This window comes from Macrobrachium nipponense, chromosome 8 (assembly GCF_015104395.2).
Source record: "Macrobrachium nipponense isolate FS-2020 chromosome 8, ASM1510439v2, whole genome shotgun sequence".
NCBI lineage: Eukaryota > Metazoa > Arthropoda > Malacostraca > Decapoda > Palaemonidae > Macrobrachium > Macrobrachium nipponense.
The window spans coordinates 2,749,229-2,769,842 of NC_087203.1; the positions used below are offsets into that span (position 1 = coordinate 2,749,229).

At 47.3% G+C, this 20,614-nt stretch overlaps 1 protein-coding gene across 1 annotated transcript in view; it reads left to right on the forward strand.

Annotated features, from left to right (window-relative positions):
* Nucleotides 1–4,550: 4,550 nt before the first annotated feature.
* The window catches only part of LOC135222583 (nuclear transcription factor Y subunit gamma-like), a gene marked incomplete at its 5' end in the record, with an annotated part of 199,834 nt that continues 183,770 nt past the window's right edge, over nt 4,551–20,614 (forward strand). Inside the window, 1 exon segment of the mRNA XM_064260657.1 lies at nt 4,551–4,662. Coding sequence (XP_064116727.1) covers nt 4,552–4,662 — 111 coding nt within the window.

The following is a 20,614-nucleotide window of genomic DNA, read 5'->3' on the forward strand; positions in this document are numbered from 1 at the left end:
CTACCACAGTTCGGCGGCATTATTGTAGGAGTTTTAGAGAGTTCTTAGTATCTTAGACTTTGGGTTGAATTATTAACTCAGCATACGATTTATATTTCTTTGTTGTTTTATGTCCTAATTTTTATTTTGTTCATGAAACTTACCTGACAGATATATATATAGCTGTATTTTCTGAAGTCTGACAGAATTTAAAAATTCGCGGCACATGCAGTGGGCGGCCAGGTGGTAGTACCCATTCCCGCCGTGGGAGGCGGATATCAGGAACTATTCCCATTTTCTATTCATATTTTTTTCTGTCGCCGGTCGGTAAACAACTGTTTACAGACCTCCGCCTAGGATTTTGAAAACTTCATTAGCCGCTTAAGTATCCTAATTATTCTTTCGATTATTAACTTGGATTTGTGGCTAGGCATACGCTATCGTAAATTTTTTCATTGCATTTGATGTCTGAAGCTAGTTAGCCTAGTTTCAGACTTTGTTGTCTGCATGGTAAGGTGAGGCTACCGGAACTTTCGGTAGACACTCGCTTTATATATGACGACGTTTTACTTTATGTTTTCTTTGCATAAGTTCAATGTAATTAGTGTAATGTGTGACTGATTACGGAAGAAGCAGGATTCATGTGCGCATTTTAGAGCGTGTTAGAATCAGGAGTTTTCCTCCACATATACGCATATCGTATTTACCTCTGCGGATAGAAGCCGAAAGAACTGTTGTTCTAATGTATTTATTTGACACTCCCTTCAACCTTCCAAGAGTTTTCGGAGTAAGAACAACTCTTCAGGTATTGTTACGACAACACCGACTCAGCTTCTGTTTTTAGCGAATTCTGTTTCGTTTAAATAGACCTGCTTGAGAGTTTCCTTTTGCTCGATATCATACCTATTCCTTCGTAAAGGGAGTAGCTGGCAACTCAGGCAGTTAGTATTCTGTTCACCATTGAAGCTTTCCTTCGAGGAAGACTTCTCCTTCACTCTCTTTGATAGAGATCGAAGGTGGTCGATCTCCAATCCTTATTTTGTTTTCTTGAAGGAAAGAATTTAGGATGCGGAAGAATCGTTGTTCAGTGGATCCTATAAATGATACTACGTATATTAACTTACCGAGACCATGATTCTACTAAGCAGTTGAATTCGTCCGAGGGGTAGGCGCATAATCCTAGTTATTCTAACGGATTGCGACTTAGACGAGAAGTATTCTAATTGAACTGCAACTCTGGGTTGCCTGCAACCTCCCAGGAGTTTGTTTCAATTTTATATACTTATGGTTTTGTCACGACAACACCATTTCAACTTTTATATTTACCGAAATTCGTTTCGCCTAAATATAATTGCTCGAGCATATCTTTTATGCTCGGTGGTTCTAGCCGAACGCATTCCTTTGTGGAATATGGATTACCTGGCAACTCAGTGGATGACGAGTCAGGGGCGGGAGCTCAAGCTCAGCTACTGCGTATTGAACTGCCTGATAGCAGCTCAGTATCAGCTGGGCCTCGGAGATGCACGGTTGATTATGTCTCTCTCTCTCTCCTGCTTTGATTGACTACCGAACCGTATCTCTGCCCAACAATCATGGACTTAGGTCTCTGATTAACGGGGTTTCTCGCAATTATGAAGGAACATCTACTGCTGTGACGATAGATTCCATTGCCTTCGATATTGCGAGAATTCTTCAACAGAGATATCTCTTAGACTCTTTCATCTTTCTGTTTAACGCACGGTAACAGAAGTCTGTACAAGTCTCCCGCTGCATCGCACTGCGATAATGCGAATGATTTTGCAGACATCTGGGTTTGTCTTTAAAATATCTCATATTCGTAGGTGTACAATTGTTCATTGTTCAACCCAAACCCGAATTAACAGATATGTCAAAAGACATCGCCTACTCTCTCCGACTGACAGCTCTACTTCCAAATGTTCAGCCCATGAGAAGCAGTTCTTCAGGCAGCTTTCCCCTGTGTTTTCATTACTGAAGAACGCCCTGCTTTCATTGCAACTACGACTTCTCACCGGGCAGCAATGAAATAGCGGTTAGCGTTTTCAGTCATTTGTAGGTACAGGTTCAGAATCTTGAGAATCCTTCTCTCGATTTGTCTGTGAAGACGTAGGTTGCATTCAATATCTACCTTCGTCTTCAACGGTACAGAGCGATAAGATCTTCAAGAGTAATGGCAGCCTCTTGGCCAAGGCAAAGCAGTGCTGCCTATTTTCAGTGTTCAATCGGAGGAGGCCGTTTCTGGAGATAGTGAAGGGAAATGACTGTTCCTCCACCTCGACCTCTGTGAAGTTCCTTATGGTTCTATCTTTCCGTCTGAAGTATGAGATAAGCTAGAAGTCCTAACTTTTGTAGAATATGCAAATATGTTGTTGACGGCCTCTAGGCTCAGAGATTCGGTTCTGTCAAACAACAAAGCTTCACGATCTTTGAGGTCTGGGGAGATCTTAAAATTCTCTGGATCAAAGGTTCCGACATGGAACTTAGACGTAGTCTGAGTTTCTGATGCCAAAAGCAATTCGAACCTATCCTTTCTGCGAACTTAATACACGTGACCAGAAAGGCTAATATTCTAACCGCTCTAGCCACGGACAAAGAGGGTTAGTGAGGTTTAGCCATCATCAGAGGTTTTGGCTTTAAAGGACATAATGCGGTCTGTCCTCTAAGCATTCCGTTCTTGATAAGAACGAAAACCTGTCTAACCCTTGACCCGAAGGCTTGGAGACCAAGGGTATGGCACAAATTATTGGGCAAGGGCATTAGAGAGTCCTGTGCCCTGTAGGTCTCTCAAGTTTTATCTTGATAAAACTATAGAAAGTCCAGGTCAACGGACAATCTGCGGTGGTTCCGTAAAAAGACCAGACTGGTTCATGTCCAAAAACACCCTGGCATTATAGCCAAGGAGTTCTTTTAAGAGGTCTCATTCATTGTGTTTGCATAAAGATTTGAGATTTTTTCTTAATATGAATGCTCAAGAGGTGAGGGCGCGGCCTCGGAAGCATTTCAACAGAGCATGACACTCAGTAACTCCTGAGTGCCACGCTTTAAGCGAAGCAACTCTGTGTTCGCTTCAGTTCACTCCCGACAATCTGCGGGGTTCCGTAAAAAGACCAGACTGGTTCATGTCCAAGAACACCCTCCCGGCATTATAGCCAAGGAGTTCTTTTAAGAGGTCTCATTCATTATGTTTGCATAAAGATTTGAGATTTTTTCTTAATATGAATGCTCAAGAGGTGAGGGCGCGGCCTCGGAAGCATTTCAACAGAGCGTGACACCTCGGTAACATCCTGAGTGCCACCGCTTTAGCGAAGCAACTCTGTGTTCGCTTCACACTCCCGACGGGATGTGAAGACGACATTTCAGATCCGTAAGTCGCTAGGACCATACATATCCGTAGATATATTATTGGGGGCAGGAAGCAACACGAATCCTATCCTATAGAAAAGGGATAGGTGTGCTTTTAACTTTGAATGGTTTGGTCGCTTGAGGCGCGTTCCTTTTCTTTAGCCTAGAAGTTATGGAACTAACTTTGATAGGTTAGGTCAGGTGGTGGTTTTAGCTTCGTTGCCCTCAGAAGTATGGTCATATGGTCAAGTCACATTGTGGTCACGCCCCCGTTGACAAGATCATTTAGAGCACCAGCATTACAGGTCTCTACCTCGCTGGCAACTCTAGTAACGCAGAAGCAGACTTTGGTGACAGTAATCACGAAGTCGGCTATGCTAACAGGTGAGGAACTAAGATGTATATCATCTACTTAATTTAGTTTCCCAAAAAATCCTATTCTGTCTCTTCCCACCATCCGAAGGTGGGATTCAGCTATATATATATCTGTCAGGTAAGTTTCATGAACAAAATGTTATTGTTATAATACAATTAAGTTTGTTCATACTTACCTGGCAGATATATATAATTAAAGTGCCCACCCACCTCCCCTCAGGAGACAGTGGCACTGATAAAATATGAATAGAAAATGGGAATAGTTCCTGATATCCGCCTCCCACGGCGGGAATGGGTACTACCACCTGGCCGCCCACTGTGTGTGCCGCGAATTTTTAAATTCTGTCGGACTTCAGAAAATACAGCTATATATATATCTGCCAGGTAAGTATGAACAAACTTAATTGTATTATAACAATAACATTTTTGTTCCTTTTCCATTAATTGGATTAGGTTGGTTATCCTATTCTGCCCAAAATGGAAATTTTATTCAGATTCCCTCCTTTTGAATGTGGTTAATTGGGCTAGATAAATTTATTAAGGTAATGCTTATTAATATTGAATTTTTATAATAAAATTATTATTAATAGTACTTACCTATATAATTTATGTAGTCCCACCCATCCTACCCCACAATCAGCCTATCACAACTGATTTTTAAGGGAAAGTGTTGCCAACTGGTGGAAAGAATGGGAGGTAATAGGGTTGCCAATGTGGCCAATTGTGGTGTGGTTTTTGGGGATTTAGGGCTAGATAAATTATACAGGTAACTATTAATATTAATTTTATTATAAAAAATCCATTTTATTATAAGAATATTTTTATTAACTTTCCAGAATGTCTGTTGATGCCCAGCTTGAAGGGGGCCAGTCTGTTCTGTCTGATGCTCAGCAGGGTCTTAATTCATTTTGGCCGAAGGTGACTGAGGAAATCCGACAGCTCACACAGGTGACTTTTGTATATTTTTACTTGACTTGAGAAAATGAGGACAGGCAGTCCCCGGTTGTCGGCGAGGGTTCTGTTCCTGGGGATGTGCCGATAAGTGAAAACTGCCAGTAACCAAAACTCAGTGATTTATGGCGCCATAAGCATTCTTATGGCGCGGCATAAGAACCATAAGAACGAGGTGCTTGAACCTGTCCGGTTATGGCGCCATAAATCACCAACTTTATGGCGCTAGACAAGCACCATAGAACTGGGTCGCCGATAACCAGGGACTGCTTCTACATCTTTGAATTTAAAAGCACAAAAATGAGCACAATTTTCACAAAGAAATCCTATAATACTTATTGGCTTTATTCATAAAGTATGATTTATTCATGTATATCTTTCTGATATATTTGTATTTTGTTCCTACAAGAATACAAACCTTCATTGTATACAGTAATATGGATATAGTACCTTAGGCAAAATTTGGTGCAGTTGTTAAAGCTTGGTAAACAAGGTACAGTAGTACCTCGAGATACGAAAGGCTCAACTTACGAAAAATCCAAGTTACGAAAGCAAAGACGAAAATTTTTACTGCTCTACATACGAAAAGTTTTCAAGATACGAAAGGTTTCTGAGTTTCTGAAAGTCCGAGATTCGCCCCATAACAATTTTGAAACTCGCGCCGCACGCCGCCATCTTAGTTATAGTAGACTCGCCACCATCCTCCTGCTCTCCCATTGGTTCCTGATGCTAGCCAAGCCATGAGATCCTTCTCTCTAATTGGACAGCATCCCTCCCATCATGCATCTTCTATATGTACGTGTTGGTGTGCCTTAGCTCGGCCACTAAGCACCCGAAACTTTACCGTACGCAATTGGCATTCGTTCGCTCCAACGATTTCGTTTAGTAACGTAAATTCGTTAGTGATTTCGTTGCAGTACATATTATCTTGTTGTGCGAAGACTGTATTGTGTAACTTTACGTAAATTAACGTAGTCATGGGTCCCAAGAAAGTTGAAATTCATGGAAAGAAGCGCATGCTCTCTTTGGAGACAAAGATGGAGATCATAAAGAAGTACGAAGTTGGTATGCGATTGAGTGTGATCGCAAAGGAATATGGCCGTAATCCGTCGACAATAGGCACCATCCTTAAACAGAAGCCATCAAAGCAACTACACCGTCGAAGGGCATCACTATTTTGTCCAGCAAGAGGAGCCATGTGCACGACGAGATGGAACGGCTGCTCCTCATCTGGATAAAAGACAAAGAAATCGCTGGCGATACAGTAACGGAGACAGCAATCGCTTACAAGGCCAGTGCTATTTTCGGCGATTTGATTGCGCAGGCGGAAGATGACGGAGGGGAAGGGACTTCAACGCCAACCCCAGAGTTCAAGGCTTTGCATGGCTGGTTCGAGAAATTCCGTAAACGGACTGGCATCCATTCGGTGGTGCGTCATGGGGAGGCTGCCAGCTCGGACATGAAAGCAGCCGAAGCCTTTAAAAAGACGTTCAACAAGATGATGACCAAGGAAGGCTACAGTTCTCAGCAAGTCTTCAATTGTGATGAGACTGGCCTTTTTTGGAAAAAAATGCCTCGTCGGACATACATCACGGAGGAAGAGAAGAAGCTACCCGGGCATAAGCCTATGAAAGACAGGCTTACGCTCGCACTTTGTTCGAACGCCAGTGGGGATTGCAAGGTGAAGCCCCTACTGGTGTATCACTCCGAGACTCCTCGAGCCTTCAAGGCCCACAAAGTGTTGAAGGAGAAGCTTCCAGTGATGTGGGGGGCTAATGCAAAAGCCTGGGTAACGAGGCTTTTGTTCACCGAGTTGGTAAATCTGTGTTTCGGCCCGGCTGTGAAGAGTTTTTTGGAAGAGAAGCGCCTCCCCATGAAATGTCTGCTGGTGTTGGACAATGCCCCTCCCCACCCTCCTGGCCTCGAGGAAGATATCCTAGCGGAGTATTCCTTCGTTAAGATTCTTTTTCTTCCGCCCAACACCACCCCTCTCCTCCAGCCCATGGACCAGCAAGTGATAGCGAACTTTAAGAAGCTGTACACCAAACATCTTTTCAAGAGATGTTTCAACATCACCGATACAACAAACCTCACCTTGCGTCAATTTTGGAAGGAGCATTTCGACATCGTCATTTGTATCCGACTCATTGACCAAGCTTGGCAGGAGGTTTCGAGGCGAACCTTGAATTCCTCGTGGAGGAAACTCTGGCCTGATGCCGTATCCGCCCAAGACTTCGAGGGATTCGACGTGGGCGAAGCTGGTGCTGCAGAGTCAGAAACAGTTGACGATCCCGAAACTGTTTAGGAACCAGATCTTGACGAGATCGTTGCACTTGGCAAGTCCATGGGGCTGGTCGTCGACAAGGACGACATCAACGACCTTCTCGAGGAGCACCAAGAGGAGCTTACAACGGATGACCTGAAGGAGTTGGAGGCCATGCAACATAACGTCGTTCAAGAGGAGTTCTCTAGCAGCGGCGAGGAAGAGGAGGAGGAGCCTATGACAATGGCAGAAATTAAGGATATTCTAGCCGCTTTTCATAAAGTGCAATCGTTTATCGAAAAAAGACACCCCGAAAAGGCTCACACAGGTCGTATGCTTGCTCAGTTCGATGACGTTTGCCTGAGTCGTTTCAGGAACATTGTGAAAAGTAGGCAGAAGCAATCTTCCTTGGATCGTTATTTTTTAAAGAGGCCTTCAGCATTAACAGGAGTAAGCAAAAAGGAAGAACCAAGTGATTAAAAACAGAAAGTTGAAAGCAAAAAGGAAGAACCAAGTGATGAAAAACAGAATGTTGAAAGTGGTGATGAAGTTGAAATTCTGTTAAAACAAAAAAAAAAAAAAAAAAGCCTACGTAAAAGTAAAAAAAAAGTTAAAAATAAATTTTTTTTTTTTTTTTTTTTTAACGTAATTTCTAGATTTTTGTAAGTTAAGTGTTACGTTTTGTTAAGGTGTTTCGTAGATTTTAGTTTTATAGTTTTCCTTAAATTTTTTGTGTGTTTTCGTAAAGTTAAGTGTACGTACGTATGTACGTTATCTGCCGTTTGTCCTCCTCCTCCTCTGCCGCCACTTTCGGAGATAGCCTCACTCGAAAGGTAAGCTTCCACATTTTACGTTACAGAAATAATATTTCTTGTACACTAATATACACTTTATTTACAGGTTTTGGATTTTTATTCTTAATTTAGGTATTGAATGGTCCAAATTGTTGTAGTATTTCATTGTTTTGTACATGAACTTTCCTGTCAGATATATACTTAGCTATAGTCTCCGACGTTCCCGACAGAATTTCAAATCTCGCGGCACACGCGACAGGTAGGTCAGGTGGTCTACCTTACCCGCCGCTGGGTGGCGGGTGTACGAACCAATCCCCCTCTCCTGTCAGATTTTCTCTGTCAGTTGGAACGATAACAACTGTTGTCGTTTCCTTTCGATAGATTTTTCGATTCTCGCTTGCCTGGAGATTGATTTGGACCTTTTTTGGTGACGTATTCGCTCTGTTTGGCATGGCATACGCTTTTTGTGGACCGTTTTTGACTTTGCGCTGGATTTTTCTTGTAGAATGTCTGATCTAGATTCTGTTCCCAAAACTCCGGTATTGTTTAGAGTATGTTTGACTGATGGATGTAAGGTGAGGTTGCCGAAGGCTTCGGTTGACCCTCACACTATCTGTGTAAAATATAGGGGGAATGAGTGTTCGTTTAGTAACCCTTGTCAAGAATGCGAGGTTTTGAACGAGGATGAATACAAGGCTCTTTCTTCTTATATTAGAAAGCTTGAAAGAGATAGGGTGCGTAAGGCTTCCTCTAGGAGTTCAAGCAGGTCGAGAGTGAGTGAAAACGAAACTAGCATTAATGTAGTTTTAGAACCTTCCTCCCAGGTCCCAGCCCCTGCTCCCCGCGCCGAAGCCGTAGATTCGTCTTCGGAGGCGGCGGCCTCAAAGGCTTCCTTGCATTCTAAGGAAGACAAGACTCTTCGACTTGATCAAGGTAAGAGTGTCAGTGATGTTGATAATGCAGTGTCCCCCAGTGATGGAGGGTGCGTCTGACGGCTCCTTAGTGCCTCCAGGCCTAGGACCTCCTTCCAGACTCCCGATGTTCCAGTGGAGGAGGAGGAAAGTCGAAAGCCGCAGGAGGGCTAGGGAGAGCCCCCACCGGTCAGGCGTCCCCTCGGCAGATCCTGAAGTTCGCTCCCAGGCTGCCTTGGAACGTAAGAAGAAGGAGATCCTTCGCCAGTGTTTCTCTTAGTCTTCTTCGCAACGCGGTTGGTACTCTAAGGAGGCGTCACGCCTGTTGAAGAGGGCTTTGGAGGCTCCCTTCAGTACTTTAGTGTCCAGCCCAGAAGACTTTTCTGAGGAAGCTTCCTTGCAAGCGAAGAAACCCAGGAGATCCTGTGATCGCCCTTCTTCTCCCGCTCCCCGCTCTTGAGTTTGCTTCGGAGGAAGATCCTGTTGATTCACCGACTCGAGTGCTGGCGGGTCTCCAGGCTCAGATCTCGGCTCTGGTGGACTCCTTAGCATCAAGATCCCGTAGAAGGAAGGATGTGTGTCTCCCTATCAAGAAATCTAGGCGTTTTTCGTCGAAGGAACGCTCTCCTCGTAGTCTGCGATCTCCTTCTTTTGGGGAAGCTTTGGCAGAACGTAGGAATTCACGAGAGTGGCACCACTCCCCTGGCGCTCTCTCAGATGCGTCGAGGCGCCAATCGTCGGACAGGCGCTCTTTGGATTACGAAGGTTTTACTCCAGATCGGATTCCTGCCTCCGGTAGACGCTCCGCCCCGTCTCTTCCGCCTTCCTCTAGAGTACGTTCAGGAGAAGAGAGGCACTCAGGTCAAAGAGGGCTCATTTCGTCGTCTCCGTCTCGTCGTTCCTCTCCTCGTCTTCTCTGAGAGCCTAGAGAATGCCCTTCTGAGAGTAGGCGCGCTTCTCCTTCCGACTACTATCATCGTACTTCGGACCCCGTGACTAGTAGGCGCTATTCGCATGGATGTCGCTCCTCTCCTGTAAGATGTCAAGAGTCTAGTAGGAGCCCTGCGCCTGGTAGGCATCCTTCTCGTGGTAGCTGTTCTCCTGTGGAGAGGCTCCTTGAACCTCGATTACTTCGTTCTCCTAGTAGGCGCTCTTTGATCTCGAGGCTCCCTACTCCTGACCATTCCCCTCTTGCTAGGAGTCAAGAACGTCTCAAGCGCCCTGCTTCTGTTAGGCGCTCGGAGCCTTACAGCCGTTCTCCGCTTGGTAAGGACCAAGAGCCTCTCAAACGCCCTTCTCCGATTAGGCGCTCGGAGCATAGCAGCCGCTCTCCGCTTCGTAGGCACCAAGAGCCTCGCAAGCGCCCTGCTCCTGACAGGCGCTCGGCGCATAGCAGTGTTTCTCCGCTTGGTAGGCGCCAGGATCCCCTCAAGCACCCTCTTCCTGATAGGCGCTCGGCGCCTAGCAGCCGCTCTCCTCACGATAGGCGCCAGGATTCTGGTAGGCTCTCTCCCTCTCGTAAGCGCCCTGTTGATAGACGTGGTCTTTCAAGGGCTGGGAGTCCTACCTCTTCTCCTGTTAAGATTTTGTCTTCCTCGAGGAAGGAGTGCGGGTTTAGACAAGAATTTTCAGAAAGGCGCCCTTCAGTTTCGACTCGTCGCTCTCCTGTACGCCGCTCTCCTGTGGATTCAACTCCTCCTGCGAGACGATTGTCTCCAACCTCGCACTATACCCCCGCAAGGAACTCCTCTAAGGATCCTCCTCGCTCTCCTCTTCAAGAAGGCCAGGAAGGGTCAGACGAAGAAACGGGTACATCGGCAGCAGTTTCTTCTTACAAGAAGCTCACTGAGCTTCTTCTTCAGGAGTTCGGGGAGTCTCTGAGCCCTACTGCTCCTCCTTCTCCGCACTCGTTGTTCTCCACGGCGAAGGCAACGAAAGGGTCTTCGTGTGTGAGGATGAAACCGACCCTCTCAATGAAAAAAGCGCTCAAGAATTTTGGATCCTGGATGCGCACCAAAGAGGAAGCGGGGAAAACTATGTTCGCCTTCCCTCCGTCGAAGCTTTCCGGACGGACCGGATTTTGGTATGAGACAGGGGAACCCTTGGGGCTGGGCCTCCCGTCCTCAGCCGATGCAGACTTTTCGGCCCTGGTAGACGCCACTAGAAGGTCAGCTCTGAACTCGGCCAAAACAACGTGGGCCATGAATGAGATGGACCACATTCTGAAGGGCATTTTCAGAGTGTTGGAGGTGTTCAACTTTCTCGATTGGTCTCTCGGAGTCCTAGCCAAGAAGACACAAGGACCAGAGTCTTTTTCTCCGGAGGACTTGAATTGTGTGTTATCCTGTATGGATAAATCTGTGAGGGATGGAGCCAGTGAAATCGCTTCACTGTTTGGGGCAAGTGTCTTGAAGAAAAGATCAGTCTTTTGCTCCTTTTTGACAAAGTCTGTCTCCCACGCACAGAGATCGTCTTTACTGTTTTCTCCTCTCCGCGCAGCCCTTCCCTAAACATCTCATTCAGGATATTTCGAAGGCTCTCTCTGCCAAGGCTGCGCAGGACCTTCTAGCCCAGTCTGCAAGGAAGCCTCGTCCTGCCTTCCCGACTAAGACGAAGAAAGGGAAGTCGACCTCTCAGGAACCCTTTCGAGGGGCTTCTACCTCAAGATCCACCTCGTTCAGAGGTTGCAAACCGAATAGAAGAGGGAGGACTTTTGCGAAGTCAGTCAAACCTCCCAAGTAAGACTCGAGTCCTTCAGACAACGGTAGGCGCCAGGCTTTTACAGTTTGCCCAGAAAGGCGCAGATTCTTGGACCCTTTCAGTCGTGAAGAAGGGGTACCTCATCCCGTTCACTTCGAGGCCTCCCTTGACGACTACCCCGAGGGAGTTGACGGCCAGATACAGGGACCCCATCATGAATCAGGCCCTCCAACTAGCAGTAGACCAGATGCTGGAAAAGGAGGCGATCGAACTAGTGGCAGATCATCTTTCAGCAGGCTTTTACAACCGCCTTTTCCTAGTTCCGCAATCCTCAGGGGGATGGAGACTGGTGTTGGACGTAAGCGCCCTGAACTTCTTCGTAGAAAAGAAGAAGTTCACGATGGAGACCACTGCTTCCGTGCTAGCAGCTCTCTGTCCAGGGGACTGGATGGTGTCCTTGGACTTGCAGGACGCTTACTACCACGTACCAATCCATTCTTCCTCGAGGAAGTATCTCAGATTCATGATGGGGGGAAGAATTTTCCAATTCAGGGCCCTGTGCTTTGGCCTCTCGACGGCCCCCCAAGTCTTTACGGCCATCATGAGAAATGTAGCACATGGCTTCATCTCGAATGGGTGAGGATATCCCTGTACCTCGACGATTGGCTTATAAGGGCTAATTCCAAAGATCGTTGTCTGAAGGACTTAAAGAAAACCGTGGATTTGACGAATTCATTGGGACTCCTGGTCAATCTACAGAAGTCAAATTTAATTCCCGATCAAGAGTGCGTTTATCTGGGGATCCAGATGAACTCTCGGAGTTTTCGGGCTTTTCCGTCTCAGGAAAGGAATGCCCGGGAACTTGAGAAAGTAACAACCTTCTTAGGGAAAGAAGTATGCACAGTGAGGGAGTGGATGAGTCTACTGGAGACGCTCTCCTCACTGGAGCAATTTGTTTCCCTAGGAAGGTTGCACCTGAGACCGCTCCAATTCTTTCTTCATCGGAATTGGAGTCGTCGTTCTCAGGATTTGACGTTCTCCCTGTCCATTTCGCACCAAGTCAAGGAGGAACTAACATGGTGGACAGATCCCAACAAGTTCTCGCAGGGACTGTCTCTACACAATCCAGAACCCCCCCCAGCCTGGTGTTGTTCTCTGATGCGTCGGAAACAGGTTGGGGTGCGACTCTGGGAACCAAGGAGGTGTCAGGGACCTGGATGGGGGACCAGGTATCCTGGCACACCAACAGGAAAGAGCTGATGGCCGTGTGGTTGGCTCTGAAAGAGTTTGAGTCCAACGTAAAAGGAGCAATTGTGCAGATAAACTTGGACAACACCACGGCTCTGGCATACATCAGGAAACAGGGGGGAACGCATTCCTTCTCCCTGTGGGCCGAAGAAAGGAGGATCAAACTTCTCACCAGATTCGTGCAGGAAGAGAGGAATGTAAAAGCAGATCTCCTCAGCAGGAAAGATCAGGTCCTTCCCACAGAGTGGACTCTGCACCAAGATGTATGCGTATGCCAGAGCCTTTGGAAGTTGTGGGGCAGGCCGCACTTAGACCTATTTGCTACTTCAAAGAACAAGAGACTGGATCTTTATTGCTCGCCCATCTTGGATCCAGGGGCAATAGGGATAGACGCTCTTCTTCTCGATTGGAAAGGACTCGACGTTTACGCGTTTCCCCCCTTCAAGATTCTGGGGTTAACTTTAAAAAAGTTCGCAGAGTCAGATTCCACAAGGATGACATTGATCGCTCCCTTTTGGCCAGCACAAGAATGGTTCACAGAGGTGCTGGAATGGTTTGTGGACCTTCCAAAATCGCTTCCTCTAAGGGCGATATACTCAGACAGCCCCACTTCGACAGGTACCACAAAAACCTCCCTGCTCTCAGTCTAACTGTCCAGAGACTGGTCAAAGCGAAAGGCTTGTCGTCAACAGCTGCTAAGGCAATCGCTAGAGCTAGGAGGTCTTCCACCTTATGAGTGTACCAGTCGAAGTGGGATGTCTTCAGAAGATGGTGCAAGAGAAATAACGTTTCCTCTTCCAGTACCTCTGTGACCCAGATTGCGGATTTCTTTCTATTCCTGAGACAAGAATGTGGTCTAGTCGTTTCTACAATTAAAGGATATCGCAGTATGTTGGCGACTGTCTTTAGACACAGAGGCCTCAATTTATCGGAGGATAAGGATCTGCATGACCTTATTAGGTCTTTTGATACAGTGAAGAAACAGTCTCCTAAGACTCCAAGCTGGAATTTAGACGTGGTTCTTCAATTCCTTGGGTCTTCTAGATTTGAACCCCCTAGTTCAGCCTTGTTCAAAGACCTGACTAAGAAGACTCTGTTCTTGATGGCTCTAGCTTCCACCAAGAGGGTGAGTGAGCTTCAAGCGATTGAAGGAAATGTGGGATTTAAGGAGGACTCTCTGATTTGCTTTTTCCTCCCTGGGTTTCTTGCGAAGAACGAAAACCCATCAAATCCATGGCCCAGGAACTTCGAGATTCGTGGGTTATCTTCACTGGTAGGAGAAGAACCCGAGAGAACTCTTTGTCCAGTGAGAATGGTAAAATACTACCTTAGAAGAAAAGAGCAACTGAAGGCTAATCAAGAGGTCCTTTGGTGCTCCGTAAAGGACCCTACTCGTCCCTTATCGAAGAACGCATTGTCCTTCTTCTTAAGAAGTCTCATTAAAGAAGCACACGGTTCTTGTAAGGAAGAACATTTTAAGCTTCTTAAAGTGAAAGCCCACGAAGTAAGAGCCATAGCGACTTCTCTTGCTTTCAACAAGAATATGTCCGTGTGGAACCTGATGGAGAAAACTTTCTGGAGATGTCAATCGGTTTCCGCAAACCACTACTTACGTGATGTGAGAATCACTTATGAAAAATGCTTCGCCTTGGGCCCGTACGTATCGGCGGATTCAGTGCTGGGGCAGGGAGCTGGAACTCATCCTTTTTAGTTGTATATATTTTTTCCCTTATGTCTTGTGTTTGTTGTTGTTGGTTGTCTTAAAGAGGATGCATGGAGGCATCTCTTTAGGTCGTAATACTAACCTTTAGTAGTTTGGTTAGGTGGTCTGATGAGTGTGGCTCCTTGCAGTAGTAGTGGTTAGGACCTGTAAAGCTAGCGGACGAGTTCCCTTTAACAGGATCCGACTTGGATTCTACCACACAAAGGGATCAGATATCCCAGTGGTAGATCCGAGAGTCTTTCAGCAACAGGTCACGTCCTAGCTGTAGCTCTCCAGGCAATGCAGACTCAGAGACAGTATCAATGAAGTCTTCTGCCTGAACAGGTGAGAACCAAGGTTTTTTATATCCTACAACATCAGTTGTTCCCTTTCTCTCGTTATTAGTTTAGCTGTCTCTTACCCTCCACCAAGGGTGCCAATCAGCTAAGTATATATCTGACAGGAAAGTTCATGTACAAAAATGATATTGTTAAACTACAATAAAGTTTTGTACATACTTACCTGGCAGATATATACTTAGCTATAGTCTCCGACGTTCCTGACAGAATTTCAAATCTCGCAGCACACGCGACAGGTAGGTCAGGTGGTCTACCTTACCTGCCGCTGGGTGGCGGGTGTACGAACCAATCCCCCTCTCCTGTCAGATTTTCTCTACCACCTGTCTCCTGAGGGGAGGCTGGGCGGGCCATTAGACGTATATATCTGCCAGGTAAGTATGTACAAAACTTTATTGTAGTTTAACAATATCATTTTATAGGTCAATTTAGCTTTACAGTGGTCAATTTAGCTTGTATTCGCGTTCTCCAGATTCGCGGACTCACACATTCGCGGATTTCTCTCGGGAACGTTTTCCTGCATTATTTGCGGAAAATTCGTGCATTCGCGGTATTTTTCTATGATAAATATCCACAAATTCCTGGTTTTTTTTTATGAATTTCATCAAAATATGCACTTTTTGTGATAAAACTATTAAAAAAACCATGTAGGAAAATTTTTAGTGGGTTTTTCTTGAGTTTTAACTAACAAAATAGGCTGTTTTTAGCATTTTTATAGGGGTTCCAAACATTCGCGGGTTCTAACTATTCACGGGAGGGTCTGGTACACATCCCCCGCGAATACGGGGGGACCACTGTATTATGAAATTTAATGGGGTGTTTTGTTCATGAAACTTACCTGACAGATATATATATAGCTGTATTCTCCGAAGTCCGACAGAATTTCAAAACTCGCGGCACACGCAGTGGGCGGCCAGGTGGTAGTACCATTCCCGCCGCTGGGAGGTGGATATCAGGAACCATTCCCATTTTCTATTCATATTTTTTCTGTCGCCGGTCGGTAAACACCTGTTTACAGACCTCCGCCCAGGATTTTTGGATTTGACTCGTTCTAAGTATCTGGATTGACTTTTGGTTTTTGACTCTGGATTGTTGGATTGACATACGCGATAGTGGACTGTTTTTTTTATTTTGGATTGGCTTTTCTGTGAACGTGATGTCTGGATCAAGTTCAGTGAGCTTCAGAGTGTGTGTGAGGAGTGATTGCAAGGTGAGGCTACCGAAATCATCGGTAGACCACCACACAGTATGTATGGGGTGTATGGGGCCTGTTTGTTTGTTGGATGATCGATGCATTGAATGCAAAAGTTTGACTGATGATGGATGGAAGGTGTATGAGTCCTATCGGCGTAAGTTGGAGCGCGATAGGATCAGGAGGTCTTCCTCCAAGAGCGGTTCTACGAAAGGTAAGGGAAGTAACATTTCACCTATTTTAACACCAGTAGAATTTGCTTCACCTAATCCTGTGTTGTTGCCTGAGGGCCCTGGTTCTGTGTCTGGAGAAGGTAATGCCCTTTCTCTGATTCTAGAGTCGTTACGCACTCTAGAGTCCAAAGTGTTGGCCCTAGAAAACGGCTCAAAGTAAAGGTGTGTGATCGTACCCCTAGTGTTTGTGGAGGGGGCGTCAGATCGGCCCCATAATGCCTCTAGGCCTAGACCTCTATCGGACTCCCAGGACTCAGGGAGTGGGTATGTCGAAAGCCGCAAGAGGGTTACGGGGGCTCCCCACCGATCTGGCGTCCCTTCGGCAGGACCTGTTGTTAGTTCCCAGGCTGCCAAGGAGCGTGCTCAGGCTCGCATCCTTAAGGACTGTTTTTCGTCCTCCGAGGCGCCCTCCCCGCGCAAGGGGTGGAGCGCTCGGAGAGACTCGCGTCCGTTGAAAAGGACTTTTCCGAGAGAGGACGCTTTACGTCCCCTCTCTCCGTTATCGCTGCGGTCTTCTCCTGCGTCGTATGACGCGTTTCCTCCACAGAAGAGAGGTAGGACGTCGTCCAAGGACGACGCTGAGAAGCGCTTCTCTCGCGCCTCGGAGAGGCAGGTTGCTGTACCTGTGAGAAGGAAGGAGGCGTCCCCTCGCCCCTCGTCTTCTCGCAGGCTCAGCCCTTCACCTCCTCTTGTTTCTTCACCAACGAAGAATATTCTTGTGTCTCTTCAAGACCAATTGTCTGCCTGCTTTAATGGCTCAGAAGACTCGCCCAGCAGCAGTTGAGCCTAAGCGTAGGAAGGACGCCAGACTTCCTGTCAAGAGGACGAGGCAGTCCCCTTCTCCGTCTCCTCGTTCGTCTCTGTCTCCGCTTGCTTCTCCTTCGGAGCTTCCTCGTTCTAGTTCTACGGGTAGGAAGTCTCGTGGACAGGAAGCTTTTCTTCCCTCTCGACGTCCTGATCAGCCCGCGCGTCAGGACGCCTTTGAGGACGCTCGGCAGGACGCCTTGGAGGACGCTTTTGAGGACGCTCGTCGGGACGTTTTGCTAGACGCTTTGCCTATTGAGAAGGCTTTCGAGAGCGCCCAGAAGGACGCTTTGAAAGCGAAAGCTGGACGCTTTAGCGGAAAGCGTTAGGACGCTCCTCTAGAGCGAGTAAGAGTAGCCTCTCTTGACGCTCAGCGCGGTCAAGACGCTCTTCGTTCTTCGAGCTCTAAGGATCGACAGAAGGTCGGTCGCTTTGAAGAAGCTGATATCAGTAATCCTCGAAAGCCTTTGTTGAAGGCTAGACCCGTTGGGGCGTCACGCCTCCTCCAGAGGTGCAATCTCCTTTGCCTCTTAGGGAGGAAGGAGAGCTTAGTAGTCCGGCGGACTCAGTTGAGGAGGAACAGCCTTCAGTTTCGTCTGTGTCCGATTACAAGGTGCTGGTTCGACTGTTACGCTCTTCTTTTGGAGAGAAGTTCCAGCCTGCAGCTCCCAAGTCTCCACCCTCTCAGTTTTCGTCATCTTAAGTCGTGCAAGGTTCCGGAGTTTGTGGAATGAAAACTTCTTTGTCCACACTAAGAGAGCGTTTAAGAAGTTGCAGGATTGGATGGAACGTCAGAAGGATCAGGGCAAGTCGACTTTCGCCCTTCCTCCTTCAAGACTCAGTGGGAAAGGCGGCATCTGGTATGAGACCAAAGGAGAAGTAGGAGTGAAAGATCCCGTTGTGCTTCCCAAGGGGACTTTGCTAGTCTGGTCGATGCACAGAAGAGGTCTCTTTTATTTCGAACTGCTAAGATTTCGTGTACGCCAACGGAGATTGGATTCCATCACATGAAAGGTCTGTTAAGGACTCTTGAGGTCTTTAACTTTCTAGACTGGTGCTTGGGAGTCCTGGATCTTCAATCTAGGAGTCCTGACTCGTTGAGTCTGGGGGAGCTGTCCAATGTGTTATCCTGCATGGACAAGGCCGTCAGGGATGGTTCGGAAGAGTTAGTGTCTCATTTCGGCACTGCTTTTCTCAAGAAGAGAGCGCTTTTCTGCAACTTTACAGCTAGGTCTGTTTCTACATCGCAGAAAGCGGAGCTTCTCTTTGCGCCTCTTTCGAGCCATCTCTTCCCCCAGGCTATGGTAAAGGACCTGGCAGTGAGCCTACAGGAGAAGGCTACCCAGGACCTCTTGGCCCAGTCTTCAAGACGTCCCGCAGTCCCTACCACGTCGTCTTTTGGACGACCACCTAGGAAGGTTAAACCCTTTCGTGGCGGCGCTCCTCCCTCGAGAGTTGCTCCTCGAGGGAGAGGGCTTGCAAGAGGAAGAGGTTCCTTCAAACCTAAATCCTCTAAGTGAGAATCAAGTCCTTCAGATGCGGTCGGAGCCAGGCTAAAGTTCTTTGCGGGGCGTGGAGAGAGAGAGATACAGATGCGTGGTCCCTCAAGATAGTGGAACAGGGGTACAAGATCCCCTTTTTGGACCCTCCTCCTCTATCCACAACTCCCAGAGATCTTTCCCCGTCATACCAAGGGGAGAAACAGATTCTTTTAGATCTTTTAGATCAAATGATCAAGAAAAGAGCGGTGCAACAGGTCTTAGACCTGGGGTCACCAGGATATTACAACAAACTTTTCCTGGTACCAAAGCAGTCGTCGGGGTGGCGTCCAGTCTTGGACGTAAGCAGGCTGAATCTTTTCATAGAAAATAAAAAATTCAAGATGGAAACGCCTCAGTCAATTCTAGGAGCCTTAAGACCGGGCGACTGGATGGTGTCCTTGGACCTACAGGACGCATACTTTCACGTGCCTATCCACCCTCTTTCAAGAAAGTTTCTGAGGTTTGTGTTAAAGGACAAAGTTTGGCAATTCCGAGCCCTTTGTTTTGGTTTAAGCACGGCTCCGATGGTATTTACCATGCTCATGAAGAACGTAGCGAGATGGTTACATTCTGCAGGAATAAGAGTGTCCCTGTATCTCGACGATTGGCTTATCAGAGCATCGTCAGAGAGGTGTCTGAAGGACCTTCACTTCACGTTAGCCTTGGCGAGGTCCCTGGGACTTCTGGTCAACCTCGAAAAGTCGCATCTGGACCCCAACACAGGTTCCATCGTGTATCTGGGGATTCAGATGGATTCATGGGCTTTCGAGCGTTTCCGTCCCAGGAACGACAGCTGCAAGGCTTAGAGAGAGTTTCGGCCTTCCTGGGGAAGGAAGCTTGCTCGGCGAGGGAGTGGATGAGTCTGCTGGGGACCATTTCCTCGCTGGAAAAGTTTGTTTCCCTGGGAAGACTACACCTCAGGCCTCTCCAGTTTTTCTTGGCAGAAGAATGGAGAGTCAAAGAGGATCTGGATGCGACCTTTATGATCACCAAATCGGTGAAGAACCATCTAAGATGGTGGTTAGATCCTCGGAAGTTTTGAGAGGGGTTGTCCCATAAAGCTTCTGAGCCCCGACCTAGTGTTGTTTTCCGACGCCTCGGTGTCGGGATGGGGAGCAACACTAGGAGGGGTAAGAAGTGTCAGGCACCTGGAGGGGGGAACAGGTGTCCTGGCACATCAATGTGAAGGAACTAGCGGCGGTTTTTTTCCTGGCGCTACAGTTCTTCCAGCAAAAGGTTGCAGAAAAAGTTGTCCAAGTCAACTTGGACAACACCACGGCCCTTGCGTACCTAAAGAATCAGGGAGGTACACACTCCCGTCCTCTATTTTACTTAGCGAGGGAGATTCTGCTGTGGGCAGATGCGAGGCAAATCAGGATCCTGACGAGATTTATCGCAGGAGTCCAGAACGTCAGAGCAGACCTTCTCAGCCGACAGGATCAGATCCTGCCGACGGAATGGACGCTGCACCAGGACGTCTGTCGAGAGCTATGGAGACTGTGGGGACGTCTTTAGTCGACCTATTTGCGACGTCGAGGACGAAGAGGTTGCCTCTTTATTGCTCCCTGTGTTGGATCCGGGAGCAGTCGCTATAGACGCTCTGCTCTGGGACTGGACGAACCTGGACCTGTATGCCTTCCCGCCATTCAAGATCATGGGGGAAGTAGTAAGGAAGTTCGCGGCATCGGAGGGGACGAGGTTGACCCTGATCGCCCCGATGTGGCCCGCGAAGGAATGGTTCACGGAGGTAATGTCCTTCATCATAGACCTTTCCGAGGACGTTGCCCTGGAGGCAAAGATCTACTCAGACAGCCCCACTTCGCAAGATATCACCGAAACCTCTCCGCTCTGGGTCTGACTGCGTTCAGACTATCGAAAAGTTGGCCAGAGCGAGAGGTTTTTCTAAAGCAGCTGCGAAAGCGATCGCCAACGCAAGGAGGACTTCCTCGAGAGCTGTTTACCAGTCGAAGTGGGCTTCCTTCAGGGCATGGTGTAGAAAGGAGGGAATTTCCTCTTCCACTACCTCTGTGAGCCAGATAGCCGATTTCCTGCTATTTTTAAGAAATGTGCAGAAGCTGGCAGTCCCGACCATCAAGGGATATAAGAGTATGCTGTCAGCAGTCTTCCGACACAGAGGCCTAGACCTTACTGACAACAGAGATCTTCACGATCTCTTGAGATCATTTGAGACTACCAAGATACCTC